This window comes from Thermothelomyces heterothallicus (genome assembly GCF_042370625.1).
Source record: "Thermothelomyces heterothallicus CBS 202.75 unplaced genomic scaffold P884_scaffold_30, whole genome shotgun sequence".
NCBI lineage: Eukaryota > Fungi > Ascomycota > Sordariomycetes > Sordariales > Chaetomiaceae > Thermothelomyces > Thermothelomyces heterothallicus.
In genome coordinates this window covers 239,140-253,827 of record NW_027192591.1, presented here as the reverse complement: position 1 = coordinate 253,827, position 14,688 = coordinate 239,140, and the positions used below count along the sequence as shown (strand labels likewise).

At 56.8% G+C, this 14,688-nt stretch overlaps 5 protein-coding genes across 5 annotated transcripts; 4 read left to right on the top strand and 1 right to left on the bottom strand.

Moving 5' to 3' along the window:
* Positions 1-414: 414 nt before the first annotated feature.
* Positions 415-1,714, top strand: P884DRAFT_280475 (serine protease; the record flags this gene model as incomplete). Its single annotated transcript, XM_069443443.1, has 2 exons — positions 415-717; positions 785-1,714. 2 exons carry the CDS (start codon positions 415-417, stop codon positions 1,712-1,714), a joined length of 1,233 nt encoding a protein of 410 aa, XP_069294268.1.
* Positions 1,715-2,555: 841 nt separating this feature from the next.
* P884DRAFT_209892 (uncharacterized protein) lies at positions 2,556-3,152 on the bottom strand (the record flags this gene model as incomplete). Its single annotated transcript, XM_069438964.1, has 1 exon — positions 2,556-3,152. The coding sequence occupies one exon, from the start codon at positions 3,150-3,152 to the stop codon at positions 2,556-2,558; it is 597 nt and encodes a 198-aa protein (XP_069294267.1).
* Positions 3,153-3,845: 693 nt separating this feature from the next.
* On the top strand, positions 3,846-5,967 carry P884DRAFT_250583 (uncharacterized protein; the record flags this gene model as incomplete). The annotated part of the gene is made up of 5 exons (XM_069440649.1): positions 3,846-4,145; positions 4,240-4,403; positions 4,491-4,833; positions 4,927-5,110; positions 5,228-5,967. The coding sequence occupies exons 1-5, from the start codon at positions 4,086-4,088 to the stop codon at positions 5,965-5,967; spliced, it is 1,491 nt and encodes a 496-aa protein (XP_069294266.1). The 5' UTR covers positions 3,846-4,085.
* A 3,029-nt stretch (positions 5,968-8,996) lies between these two features.
* Positions 8,997-11,527, top strand: P884DRAFT_250580 (phosphate-repressible phosphate permease). Its single transcript, XM_069440648.1, has 4 exons — positions 8,997-9,309; positions 9,413-9,739; positions 9,801-10,991; positions 11,074-11,527. Exons 1-4 carry the CDS (start codon positions 9,237-9,239, stop codon positions 11,274-11,276), a joined length of 1,794 nt encoding a protein of 597 aa, XP_069294265.1. The 5' UTR covers positions 8,997-9,236; the 3' UTR covers positions 11,277-11,527.
* Positions 11,528-12,954: 1,427 nt separating this feature from the next.
* Positions 12,955-14,646, top strand: P884DRAFT_272679 (uncharacterized protein; the record flags this gene model as incomplete). Its single annotated transcript, XM_069442543.1, has 3 exons — positions 12,955-14,030; positions 14,191-14,291; positions 14,504-14,646. 3 exons carry the CDS (start codon positions 12,955-12,957, stop codon positions 14,644-14,646), a joined length of 1,320 nt encoding a protein of 439 aa, XP_069294264.1.
* Positions 14,647-14,688: the final 42 nt, after the last annotated feature.

Below are 14,688 nucleotides of genomic sequence, written 5' to 3'. Positions count from 1 at the left end.
ATGGTTGTGAGCTGTCAGAACGGTTGTATGGAATTTGCGAAATAAGTCGGCGCCTACTTAAATGCTTCGTAATTATACAAAAGTCTCAGATGAGTGAAACCTGCATAGGGCACATCATAGAAACCGGTTTCCATTGATTGTCTCATCCAATGCGGTGGGGGGCTGGTTCCGTGCCCTGAGAATCTGTAGTGCGTGAGTGAGACCAAGAGGCACGCAGTGGTGTAATTTGCTCATCATCATCTCGGACCGGCCTGTAAAAACTGAAAAGAAGGGATGGAGGATCACCCGAGATGAAAAGGCGCCCGAACCCTCCGTCCTGAACCCTTGATGATAAGACAACAACGCCAAGGCGCCGAGAAGAACTGACATCATTCTTTTGAGCCATCACAGTTAACTCTCCCCGTGGCCATCTTCATGGAGCTAATCACCATTTTCCTCTGCCTCGCAACCTTAATCACGTTCCCCGTGACGTCTGCTGTCGCGCCGATCAGGAATGATAGAGTCCTGGATGAGCTGGTAGTCCCAGACACGTACATCGTCAAGTACAAGAACGGCATCGATACTCTGGGCAGAAACAAGCACGAGAATGATGTCAACAGTAGGGCCAGGAAGGGCAGCAGGAGGGGGATCTTGGGCAGGTTCGACGTCGCGGGCCTACGGGGCTACGTCGCCCAGCTTTCAGCCCTAGACCTGGACACTCTCGCCAGCTTCGACTTGGTATGGGTTCCCTTTATGGGCTGAGGAAAGAAAGTCTTGTCATGTTGATCCTCGCTCCCACACATAGATTGACTACATCGAGAAAGACACGGTCGTGAAGGCCGCCGCCGTAGCCGCCTACCCGCAGCGTGCCAAACGCGCCACGGTCGAGCAGGTGAACGCCCCCTGGGGACTGGCCCGCATCTCGCACCGCTCGCGGGGCCAGACAGACTCCTCCTACTACTACAGCAACACGGCCGGCAGCGGGACCCACGTCTACGTTATCGACAGCGGGATCAGGGTCAGCCACGAGGAGTTTGGCGGCCGCGCGGTCTGGGGGACCAACTTAGTCGCCGCGTCGAGCGACACGGACGAGGCCGGCCACGGGACGCACGTCGCGGGCATCATCGCCGGTCAGACGTACGGGGTGGCCAAGAAGGCGACCGTCATTGCCGTCAAGGTGCTCGACAGGTTGGGCAGCGGGTCCTCGTCAGGCCTGGTACAGGGGCTCGACTGGGCCGTTCGGGACGCCCGGGCGCGCGGGACGGCCAACCGGTCCGTCATCAACCTCTCGGTATCGGGATCCTTCTCCCAGGCGATCAACGACGCCATCCAGGCGGCCACCGACGCCGGCCTCACCGTCGTGGCCGCGGCGGGCAACCAGGGCAAGGACGCGTGGGACCAATCGCCGGCCTCGGCCCCGTCCGCCATCACGGTCGGCGCCATCGACCGGCACGACAACCGGGCCGTGTTCTCCAACTGGGGCGGGTCGGTCGACATCTTTGCTCCGGGCGTCGACATCGAGAGTGCCTTCAAGAACGGCGATTCCGACCATATCTTGATGAACGGCACCAGCATGGCCTGCCCCCACGTGGCTGGGCTGGCGGCCTACTTCATCGCTCGGGATCGGATATCCGGGAAAGACGTGGCGCAGAAGGTCTTGGAAACTGCCATCACGGGCGTCGGGGATAGAAGAATGGGCGCAGACCGCATCGCGTACAACGGGGAGGCTGAATGAGCGAGGGTGCTTATTTGTACGTACATGCCTGGATACCTCTAGAATCAGCTTTTGGGGGGTTGGCCCCGTGGACGCAGCTCGATATCACAGGCATAGAATAACTATCGTTTCACTCTTTCCACGACACTAATCAAGTCCAGAACGCAGAACACGGAAAATGGTTGCAATAGAGTCCAATTACACATTTCATCTTGTATCTTTGTTCTGCACGGAGTATTACTGTTATTAGTTACAGTGTTTCCTCCAAGGCGTACTCGCGAGGGGTGAAGGATTGGCATCAGATGTTTTGCCAGATCATCTATGAATAAATAATTATGTGTTCCAAACTACAAGAGATCGAGCCATTTACGGACCGATGTGGGATCCGAATTGTGCTCATGCTTATCCTCGCCCCTCCCCCCCCCCCTTTTTTTTTGGCCTCCCCTTCACAGCCTACCGGGCACACTCCCCATCCTCACTCAGCACCGGAGCGCGTCTGGTTTATGAACCCGCTATAGAAACGGTGGCCCGAGCTAATTAATGGATTATTTTCGGTCGGAAGAGGGGTTTCCAAGGTGTGCAAGCGAGGAACCCGAAAAGATGGCCACGAAACCAAAAAATATACGGATACACCATGGCTTGTGAAACGCGCAGGTCCCGTTAGAGTTTACATCTCTTAGACCACGAGGATTCTGAGATGACTAGATACAGCTGGACGCATCAACCCCCATCCAATCCCTCTGATCAACGAACAGGATCACTCAGAGCGTAAAACCCCCCCACCACCACTCCAGGGAGCCATTTAATGACCGATGCCTCATCCGGCCATCTCAGTCGGGAAACCCGAATGAATCGATTTGGTTCAGCCCCAGAACGCCAGAGCCTGCTCGCCCAGAGAGCGCTGCCCGGCAGCGTTGGCATGACAGCCATCCTGGACCTCGTTCCTCATCAGGACGAACTCGCCGGGGTAGGAGACGTTGAGCGAAGGGTCGGCAGCGGCTCGCCTGGCGAGGTCGACGGTGAGCTGGGGGCCGCCGGGCCCCGCGAGGAAGCAGCTGGACGGGTTGTCCGGGTAGACGGGCTGGCCGGTGATCCAGATGCGGGCGCCGGGGGCGGCGTGCTCGCGGGCGTTGGCGACCACCCGCTCGACCTCGTCGTAGGTGGCGCCGGGGTTCTGGAAGATGCAGATCTGCACCCAGACCTCGGCCGGCCGGCCGTACCGCGCCGCCTGCTGGTCGAACAGGCGCCAGCTCGCCGAGTTGGTGTCGGTCCACGACTGCACCACCATCCCGCCCGTCCCGTACGGTCCCCACATGTGCGTGCCCCCGACGGCGACGTAGCCCTGGGCGACGTTCTCGGCCATGGAGCACCCGATGAATCCCATGGTGTGCTCGCCAGTGACCTGCCGCTTCCTCGAGCTCGCGGCGGCAGCGAGGCCCAGGAGAAACAAAACGAGCATCGGGACCATGTTGTTTCGTATAGGTAGGGTAAATGATTAATACCTCTGCTGCGATGTGCGCCGTGACGAACGAGCGTTAATAATTTCTTGTCCAAGACTATATATAAAGTTTTAGAAACGACGTGTCTTGGGAGCCTCTGATGATGGACTTGATGGCCGTCTCTTGTCTTCTCCAACGGCAGGTCCGGACCGGACTGGTCTACTTATACTCGTAGACGAGCGACATGACGTAGTGAAGCAGCAGCGCCGTCGTCGGTGCCCCAGCACGAGTTCGCTGCGGTCGGCAGTCTCCATCGGCAAGGAGATACCAGCACATCGTCACTTGCGGGATGCCGAGTCAAAGTTCCGTGCTCTGAGGAGCAGGCCCTCCATCGTGAGGATGTCGGAGGGGTAGATGATGTGGTGTGTCTGGGATCTCAACATGTAACTGCTGAGTATCAGCTTTGACACACTGCGCCCGTTATTCATAACGCAGTCGCAGTATCTGTGCATGTTGATCGCGGGGAGATGCCGGTAAGGTAAAGGGGCAGGGGGTTTCTGATTGGTCGGCGCAGAATGAAGCCTCTCCTGGTTTAGCGCAGTCGGTTGCGAATAAGCCTAATTCATCGCGGGATACCTGCCTCCGGTTCTATACCGAGATGGGATGAGTGAACAACAAGAGGCGCACCAGGCCGCACAACAAAAGGCTCGCTTCTCGAGCATGGGAGCAGGAACTGTTCCATCTTCCCAAATACCGAGACTATGAGCCGATGGATCGCCAACGAGACTAACCTGGGCATCACTACCAGAAGATGAAACAGAAGGTATCGCCGTGAGCATAATTACACTAATTAATAGTATCCTAAAGCAACCAACGAGCTTCCGCCCATCATCCCAAAAAGAGAACGAATCCGCGCCGGCGATCCTGTCTCTGGTTTGGACAGCTTGGCCGCCATGGTGGGAGTTCCTGGCCGCTCCAAGGCATGCATCACATGCCGGAAGCGAAGAAAAGGGGTGAGTAGGAAATACTCACGAGAGAGATTCACCAGCGATAACCTAATTACCAATTGTTTACCGTCCCTTTACCCTGACCAAATGCCTCTGTTAGTGCGACCTCGAGAGACCCGCGTGCTCCCAGTGTCGAAAGGCCGGGCTGCAGTGCGAAGGCTACAGCGCACCGCGCGTCTTCGTCATCAGCACCCCGGAACGGCGGCGCGCAGGATACAGCACGCGACGCGACTCCCCTTCGGGGCCGGACGCGGACGGCTGCTCGTCGCGGCAGGCCATCGGCCGCAACCATGCGACCACAGCCGCCACCACCACCACCACCACCGCGACGAACCTCCGCCTGCTGGCGAGGACCGAGGAGGAGCGGAGGTGCTTAGACCTCTTCTGGGAAGCCTACTTCCCGGCGGGGCAGCCGATCCCGAGCGCGGCCTCGCGGAGCTACGTGTGCGCGTGGACCGAGACGGCCCGGCGCTTCTACCGCGACGACGACTCGCTCCGCTACGCCCTGTGGGCCAACTGCCTGCTCACGACCGGCCGCCGCCACGGCGCCGCCTGGATGCTGCGCGAGGGCTCCAAGGCGTACGGCAAGGCCCTCGGCGACCTGAGGCGGTCGCTGCAGGCCTCGCCGCACCGCGTCCGCGTGGACGTGCCCATCGCCACCATCAAGCTGCTCGCCATGTTCGAGGTAGGTATGGTTGGTTGGATAATTTGGGTCAGGTTAGATGTATTGCTGATTCTTTGTCTCCTCACGTTAATATCATCATTCCTCTAGGCTTTTTCGCACCAGGGAGCCGGCGAGCCCAAGGCCGAAGACGCCCAGCAACACTGGCAGCGTCATTACGCCGGCGAGCTTGCCTTGTTCGTCGCCAGGACCCCGGTGGCCCATGTCGACGGTGAATTGCACGACGTCTTTGCTGACGAGCGGGTGGACATGGTGAGTTTCGTCGCCGAGAGAGATGGTCTTGATCAGGGTGAATAATCATTAGAGGCCTGGTCTTCATCCGGGGACACATTCCCATTCCTCTCGTCTGGTTATTAATTATTAATAATTTATCAAATACCTAATTATTATTAGGCCCTGTCGGCAGTGCTGAGACGGGAACGGCTCGTCCTGAGCACGCCCGAGTGGAAGACCATCCCGTGGCGGGCAATCCCCAAGGACTACAAGGACATCCTGGTGGACGCCCTGGTCGACATCCCCGGGCTCGTCGAGGACTTCGACAAGATGCGACTGTGCGCCGAGGAGCCCCGGCGCTCCCATCTGCGGCTCGACCTCGTGCGCAAGTGCCGGATCCTCGACCGGCAGCTCCAGACCTGGGTCGGCCTGCTGACGCGGCTCGGAGCCAAGGTCGGGGAGCACTCGTGCCTGGACCCGACCGGCAAGGACCTCGTCACCCACGTCGCCCAGGTCCACGGCATGAGCCTGTACTGGGCCGCCTCCCTCGTCCTCTACACCATCCTCCGACTGGTCTCCGGGCCGCGGGCCCGCCTGCCCGAGCACGCGGACCCGCCCGAGCACGCGCGCAACCTCGTCGCCGCCGTCGCCATCCTGCTCGAGCCGGGCTCCCGGCTCTACGGCCGGCAGAACGCCGCCCTCCCGCTCGAGATCGCGTGGCAGTACGCCGACGCCCTGCGGCCCGTCTCCCGGGACGGCGAGGCGCTCCTCGGCACCATCCGGGCGCTCCGGCGCCGTCTGCACACCGGACCGGCGGCCCCGGTCGGCGATGGCGCCTCTATGCCCGCCTCGATGCCCGGACAGGGAGTTTGTCGCGAAGAGAAGAACGTGGAGGAGGAGAAGGCTGTGAGTAATTATTGTGCTTCCTGGTAATTCACGGCCGACGGAATCGGCGCCAAGAAAGTCCAGGCCTGATACCGATGCTGCGACTCTGCTTCTTGCAAGCGGTAATTATGTGTCTCGGAGCCCCTAGCGAGCCGTCATCCGCGGGCGCCAACGTTGCTCTAGTCCCTCCTCCTCCTCCTCCCCCCCCCTTCTCCCACAAAAGCGACCGTACGCGTGGTCGCCGAAACGGCGCAACTCATCGCAGACCGGGACAGTGTCGAGGGTGAACGCATTTGGTCTGGTTTCGCACCATGTTGTCACTAGCTCGATGATCCGGGAGCAGCCTGTCGCAAGGTTTCACGTCTCGTCCCGGGCGAACGCGCAGGTTCGAAACCGAGCCTGTCAAGACGGAGGATAACCAATCATTGCGGAATCTGAGCATAGCGGGCCCGACAATGCGCCTAGAGCTTCAAATTACTCGAAGTGGCAAGCAAGGTTTCCAGCCCACCCATGGAACGGATTCCCTACTAACGTTTTTGATGCAGAAAATTCTTGAAGGGGGCGGAGTTGCGACCTGTCCATCGGCCCGCCCATCGGCAGCAGCGATACAGCCACGATTGCCGGACTGGTTAGTTGAACCGATCTGATCAATACCGAACTGCGGAAAGAATTGCTTCCTCCGAACGGAAGCGTCTGATTATCCGCCGTCTTACTCTATCTGATTACACTGATTTGGGGTTGGTTGCTCGTACCATGGCCCCATCGTTTCCCTTCCCGTTCTGTGACATCATGAAGTAGCCGCTTTCTTCGACCACGAAAGTACATTACACACACCATAATTATTGGAGGATTCTCGGCTAACATCTCGCCGGTAGTCAGGTCAGATGGCAGCCGGGATCTTGGCTATTCCTAGGCCCAATCACCATCATGGAGAACAGGCCTTCGAGACCCCGCAGTCCGCTATAACACGCCATCGTCCTGCCATAACAATTCACAGCAAAGTCTTAGAGTGATCTTCGACGTTAGTCACCGGCCATTCCTGTTTGGGCAAGGGAGAAGAAGGGATCGATATTGGAGGTGTTTTTGGGGACGCAACGAAGGCATTTCGCCAGCTCCCGTCCCGCGCGCGCATGTGTGTAATTACAATATCGATAGGCGAGCTGACGAGTGCAGGCTAATACCGGCAGCACATGGCCGCCGTGGCATTCCAAGGACCACGGCCAAGAATCCCGAATGTCGCGCAGACAATGCAGTGTAACAAAATAAAACTACCACTGCTCTGCTACCAGCAGAGTTGCATGGTGGTTGGTTTGCTGATATCATTATTAACCCCCGATGCCGCCCCCCCCCTCCCCTTCTCTCCCTCCACCCACATGGCCATTCGGTGTCCCCATAAGGTGGCCGCTCGCACGATCATCAGCTGCCGAAGCACATCTCGTGTCCTCTTACGGCACGGAATTACCGAGAGCAAAAGCGCGGGAGCATCCCGCTAACACATGTGATATCAAGAGAAGAGCCCTGGCTTTCTAAGCAGATAGGAATTAATTACCGAGCGTGGGCCAATGACCCTGCAGCGTCTGGATGTTTGAACTCTGGATCAAAACTGCGTCGCAACGAAGTGGTAGTTCACCCGAAATAGGAAAATCCCGGCGGGCAGTAAGCTTGGCACCTGAGATATATATATGACCGGGGCATAAAAACGACATTTCGCCTTGGTGGTCCACCGAGATCTCTCTTGCCGGTGCAACGGAGCCCAGGCCAACCGACGGGCTCTCGTTCTTGGCTGCGGTGCCTGATTCGGCCCTTGGGCAATGCCATTGGATGGACGTCGACGTTCACGACGAGTCATGAAGCAGGGCTGGGTGGGATTGTCAAATCGGACTCGAAGTGGTGGTCTTGCTGTCATGGAGTCGGCACAACCCGCCATGCCCAAGAGACATGTTATTGATGGTCAGCGAGCGGATCGTGCACGTTGTGATTTAGGGCTCGATCATTGGTTACCACATTTATCTGCAAGTGCCGTCCCAGCACAGATCCGGGACTTGGCGTTGTCTTGGCTGCGTTAGCGGGAAGCCCGCATGTGTGAAGTAGGAGCCTCCCACGCTGCTTCTCGAACTGCACCACAATTGCTGCGGACTCGAGATATTCGACAACAACCAACGGATCGCTCCACATCGAGGTTTACCTCAACAGCTGGAAAGCAATGTACTGCTCTACGAGATACGCTAGTCGAAACTCGCCATGGCTCCAGGCTCGGTGCCTAAAAAGATGTCGTGGGCGGTCGGTAACCCAAATCAGGGGACAGACTGCCGAAAGCTCTCATGAATTGAGATTGAACGCCTGTACGTGTAGCCTGCAGAGGACTGCAATAGGAAGTACTTCAATGCTCAGCGACCGGCGGAGGAAGGATTGCCTGAAATTCGTCCAGGAACGCGACGCTCCAAGCATCTCGAAAACATGCAGGACAACAAGAAGTGCATGGGAGACTTTTTTTCTTTTTCGTTTTTGGTTTTCAGTCACGCGAACAATTGGGTTGGCACCGCTGCAATAGCACATGGTATCCACGCCCAAATCGGACTATGTATGGTAGTGTATATGCATATGATTTAAGAGTTAGGTAACGGTAAGACCATCACGCTCTCGATCCGACCCGATGCCCACTCCAAGCGCATAAAATCCCAAAGGGCAGGTACTCTACACTAACGCCAACGGGGGGCGTTGTATGTAATTAGGTCGTTACATGGGGTCCGCAACTTGTCCGATCCCGTTTACTTGACCGAAAGAAAGCTGGGTAGTTTAGCCCGGCAGCAGACCGCCCCTGGACACGTTCCCCCATCAAGAGGATGTGAGAGGTTGTTGCGGGTTCGCCACCCCTCCATCCCACCATGGCCGTTTCGGCCCGCCAAGGCTGGCCCCAACCATCAGCTCCACACCGCCTGCCAACCAGAGCACCTGTTGAGTCCACGCCTGCGATTTTTTTTGCACCGAGAATTTCTCGCCCGACCTGCCAAGATTGGTTGCTGGTGCTGGAAGCGGGCGGGCGGGCGGGCGGGCAAGAACCTGAGCTCGCCGTCGGAGGAAGCCATCCCACGTGTGCGGTACCATCTTTGACCGATGGGAGCCCTGCCGCATCGGACTGCACCCTGTTTGCCTTGCCTGCCAGGCGAAATACAAAACCAAGCTGTCCCGCAACTGCAACCCATCCCTCTTCCCCTCTGCTCACCAGATCCAGTCCATCCATCACAATCAAAGCTCGCGCTGCTCATCCGCTCCGGGCACGCGACTCCAGACAGAGAGACAAAGGCACCGCCGCCGAGATGGCTCTCCATCAGTTCGACTACATCTTCGCCATCGGCCTCATCTTTGCCGCACTCGATGCCTGGAACATCGGTAAGCAGCAGCAGCAGCAGCTCTCACATCCGCCCCTCACCAATCCCAAGAATTCACCTTGTCCCGCAAATATTGGAGTTTCTAACCCACTTGTGTCCCTCAGGTGCCAATGATGTGGCCAATTCGTGGGCGACGTCGGTCGGGTCGCAGTCCGTGACGTACCTGCAGGCCATGCTCCTCGCATCAGCAATGGAATTCGCCGGCTGCGTGGGTGTGGGCGCCCGTGTCGCCGACACCATCCGTACCAAGATTGTCGACACCTCGCTCTTCGTCGACGACCCGGCCATGCTCATGCTCGGCATGGTCTGCGCCGTCGTCGCTTCCTCCATCTACCTCACCTTCGCCACCAAGGTCGGCATGCCCGTATCCACCACCCATTCCATCCTCGGCGGTGTCATCGGCATGGGCATTGCCTCCGTTGGTGCCCAAGGTAAGAGAGACCTCCGTCGTTGAAGTTGAGACCGACCAGGGGCTGACGGTTATTTCCGCAGGTGTTCAATGGGTGGGCTCCGGCAGCGGCACTGGCGTCATCAACTCGGGTGTTGTCCAGGTCTTCCTCGCTTGGATTATTGCTCCGGGCCTTGCCGGGTGCTTCGCTGCCATCATCTTCCTCCTTACCAAGTACATGGTGCTGATCCGAAGCAACTCCGCCCTTTGGGCGCTGCGCGTCGTTCCCTTCTACTTCGCCCTTACCGCCATGCTGCTTACCATGCTGCTCCTGTGGAAAGGCGGCAGCTACGAGGTCCACCTCACCGACCCCGAGATTGCCGGCACTATCGTTGGTGTTGGTGCCGCCTTCGGCCTCCTGGTTTCCCTCACGCTGGTGCCCTGGATGTACCGCGTCGTCATCAAGGAGGACTGGCAACTTCGCTGGTACCACATCCCCCTGGGACCTCTCCTGCTGCGTCGTGGTGACGTCCCTCCGCCTCCCGAGGATGCCGGCCCGGTCGTCAAGAACTACTATGAAGGCCGCATGACCAAGGAGGAGCTCGAGGCCCGCAAGGCTGCTCAGCGCGGCGATGTCGAAGTGGTGGGCGGCGACGCTGCCGCCGAGAAGACGGCCAGCGCGGACGGTGCCGTGGCCGCGGACAAGTCGGCCAATGCGGAAGGCTCCGATGCCGCCTCGGCCGAGCGCCCGAACCGGAGCCCCCTCGCCGATGTCCGCAGCGCCCCCAAGAAGCTGGTGGGTCCCAAGCCAGAGGGCAAGTGGTACGAGGGCCGCGTGCTCTTCTGGTACGTCAAGTGGGCGCTGCTGCGCGGTGTCGACCAGGAAGTCGTCAACGCCAAGAGCACGCACAACATGCTGGCCAAGAACATCGACGAGGTGCACGCCTATGCCCAGCACTACGACAACAGGACCGAGTACATGTACAGCTTCCTCCAGATCATGACAGCCGCCACCGCTTCTTTCACCCACGGCGCCAACGACATTTCCAACGCCATCGGGCCCTTCGCGACCGTCTACCAGGTCTGGAACGATGGCGCGCTCCCGGCCAAGGGCAAGTCAGACGTGCCCATCTGGATCCTCTGCTTCGGCGGTGCCATGCTGGTCATCGGCGTCTGGACCTACGGCTACAACATCATGCGCAACCTGGGTAACCGCCTGACCCTGCAATCGCCTGCGCGCGGGTTTTCCATGGAGCTCGGCTCTGCCATTACCGTCATCCTTGCTACCCGCCTGAGTAAGCTTCCTCCTACCCACGGAACCGATCGTGCCTGCCCGTCACCGATCAGATCAGAACTAACCGTGTTGTATTTTTGCAGAACTCCCCGTCTCTACCACTCAGTGCATCACTGGCGCCACTGTCGGCGTCGGTCTCTGCTCCGGAACTTGGCGCACCGTCAACTGGCGCATGGTCTTGTGGATCTACCTCGGCTGGATCATCACCCTGCCCATCACGGGTATCATTTCGGGTTGCCTGATGGGTATTATCATTAATGCTCCTCGCTGGGGCTACTCTGGCTGAAAAAAAAAAAAAAAAAACTCATCGGGCGCGGGACAGTTTGAGTAGCAGTTGATTGGGGTTTGTAGGATGAGCCAAATTTGGGCCGTTTGCAGTTGTACTTCGTCGTTGTTTTCATGCTATTCAAAATACCCCTGTATCGATCATCGGTCAGATATGTGACCATGTAATGGATGTGTATCATAGACTCTTCTTCTAATTATCGCATAAAGTGACATTGAGCAAGCCAGGATGAGTGACGTCGTCTGGCCGCCACGAAGAAGCGACGCAGCACAGGCACTTCCATCCTACAACCTGCAGAGAAGCCTCCGGTCGGCATATGCGCATGCGGTGTTACACCATTCCCAAAGTTCAGGTGGCTCACTTGCCTAGGTACTCAAACTGTAGGAAAACAAGACAGCATAAAACCGAGCGCACCATCTCAGACCAGGATATTCCGAGTGTTTCCATTGCGAGTCAAAACGCGACGCTTGGAATGCTGCACCAAAAAGGTCTTCCACTGCCCAAGTTATCGTAGGCAGTGGTTTTAAGCTTATCGCAACCAAACTAGTAGAATTACGTTTCGGAAGGGGATTTGGGCTAGCGAAGGGTCCTATTAATCCTCACCCAAAGAGACCCTTAAACGGGTCCTGCTAGACAAGAGGGGACTGTTTGCTCAAAGGAATGTATTACTTCAGTGCCTTAAGTAGGTACCATGAACAATGCGATAGCGGATGAGAGATCTATACTACTCACGCCAGCACCCCGCAATAGATAGTTATAGAAAGGTTTACTTGGCCAAGTGGGTATCCAGGCTGTGGAAGGAGGCGCGAAACACGGCCTCCGTATTCGCCACGTTGAGGTATTCAATATAATCAACCAAATGGTCCAGATTGGGAGAATAAGAAACTTGAACTTGAACAAGTACGTGATAGTGGATGTGGCCGTTGGGAACAGAGAGAACGGGTCCGCAGATCATTACAGACAAGTGGGAATGTGCCGAAACCTGCCACAACACCGGGCCTTGACAATAGGTACCTAGCTAGGTACCTGTAGTTATCCGTAAGGTATAATTATACTGTACATAACTCGATCGCAATTGTAGCCATGTAGTTGACTATGTTGACCATTCACTTCTAACCGTAACCGCCACATTGACTGACAAATGTTAGAAATGACTATTAATTAGTTATCTGGGCATCAAAGAAGATCACGCCCTCTCATTTCGTTATCGGTATAGAACCAGAGGTGGTTTCAAGGCACAGAAAATGTCGACTTTCTTGCTCCCGCATCCTCCGTAGCAGTCATATGAAGAGCATATCCCGCATTTCGCTCCCACACAAGGTTGTTTGGCGGGCACAGTCGTGCCGGCTTCGCTCCGTGTTTCGCACTGTGTCTGGGGCTACATCCCCTGGTAATTATGCTGAACACTTGATCATTATTAAAGCCACTTGACGTCTGCGCGCGCCTTCCTCCAACATCCGTCTCCTATTTGAATCGCTCCTGGCCTCAACAAATCGCCCTGCTGTCCCTTATAATCCGCAATTGCCAGTTCGCTTTCTTATACCTTCTTTCGTCTCTTCAATACCTCCAGTCCGCCTCGCACCCTTGATTGCCCTGAGTGGTCGCGCAGACCTGAATCAAATCATGTAAGTAACCGCTAATTAATTGAAGAATTTCATGCTTTCGGCACTGATTGACAATGGAAAGGGCCGCAACACCCACCGCTGTGCCCTACCAGAAAGGGACGAAGCTAGATTTACTCGTGCGCGAAACCTATGTCGGCGACATATCGCCCTCTGAGCCGGTTACCGTCACAATCCACAAACTGCTTTCAATAACCACATCCGCGGTCCTGGACGTCACCATGCCAAACCCCCACGGCAGTCCCACGCACTTTGTTCTCAAGCTTTACGACCGTCAGTTTGGCACATTTCTTCGCTCTAACGTACGTGGCCAGGTCGTGCCACATACACAGGAAATTGAAGCGGCATTTCGGACCTTCGTCATGAAAGGGACAATGCTCGCTTTTCTCGAGTGGCTAGAGGACACGAACAAGACACGAGATATGCCCATGAAACCTCGGCATTTTCTAGACGCCGCCGACAACGGTCCTGTCAAGTTCGAGGCGGCCCTGTGGGCAGAGTGCCACGAGAACTTTGAACGCGAGACCCAGGCCTATACCCGGCTCAGGGATCTCCAGGGCAAGTCCATCCCGCGTATGCTTGCGCATGTATGCCTGGCAGCCACCGACAACGAACCTGTGGACGCCCTCAAAGAAATGTCTCCGGAGTTGGTGCCCTACTTGGAAGTCAACGGCATTCTTTTGGAACGGATCGACGGATATGAATTAGAAGACATTACCGCTTCACCGCTAGCTCCTCCGACCCATGAGTGGCAACAAATTGTGCAATCGGCGGTTAATCTAGCGCATGATATCAATAGGCGCGGCATCGTCATGCAGGATTGCGACCCGCGCAACGTGGTTGTGCACAGGGTTTCGCAGACGCCGCACTTCGTCGACTTGGCAGAGTGTCGCTTCCGGGATGAGATGGAGAAGTATTGGCATGAGTGGGAGTGGGACGACGATGAAGATTGGGATCCGGAGATCGAGTACTGGAAGTTTGTAGACGACTATGATAACCCGAAGGATATAGGGGCGCCAATGGTGACTCGCGCGAAAAGAGAGAGGGGCGTGGACCTGCAAGTTGAGTATCCGACTTGCAAGGCCCTCATATCCCATATACGGCACACGAAAGCGGAGGTAGCAAGAAAATGGTAGGATTAAGGCAGTTCTTTCTTCTCTCTACCTCATTTTCCTGTGGAAGGTGACTCTGTCCTGACTGCAACTGCCTCTTGACACTCGCAAACTTTGTGTCGTCGCCCGCACTTTACCTAAATACGCTCGAGGTATTTAACTTGACTGCCATAGTTCCAGTATCCAGACATTTCGATGGAGCAAAGCATCCGCATGGACTCCAAATGCCCAAGCACAAGAAATCGTCATCAAAACAGACGCACCGCGTGGAAGGGGCGACGGTGTCGCTTGACAAAAGGGGCTGACAGGACATGGAAACGTATCTCGACAACGCTAATCCAGCCGGCATCTCGGTTTGCACCTGGGGCGTTGAAACGTGGAGGAAATCGCACAGCGAAGGGCGGGCACTTACGAAGCATACGTTTCATATTGGATTCCGCCTCATTAACGGCGGCCACTAATTACTCCTGCGTCCTCGGCCATACGGTTCAAGGTCAGCGTGCCGTCGAAGGCACCATTGTTAACTGGAGTGCCGAGAAGCCGACTCGGAGAGAAGTCCTCGAGTTCTACAAGAACGCCCAACTCCCAGTGCCGGACCGAGAGGACTTTCAGCCCAGAGAATATGCCATGGGGTAACGACTGTTGGACCGATGGGTGCCCTCACGTCCATCACTCACT

Bases quoted from the DNA above. Each gene is read 5' to 3' on its own strand.
- P884DRAFT_250580 (XM_069440648.1), top strand. From the start codon at position 9,237: ATGGCTCTCCATCAGTTCGACTACATCTTCGCCATCGGCCTCATCTTT. The intron at 9,740-9,800 runs GTAAGAGAGACC...TTATTTCCGCAG, and splicing joins TGCCTCCGTTGGTGCCCAAG to GTGTTCAATGGGTGGGCTCC. The intron at 10,992-11,073 runs GTAAGCTTCCTC...GTATTTTTGCAG, and splicing joins CATCCTTGCTACCCGCCTGA to AACTCCCCGTCTCTACCACT.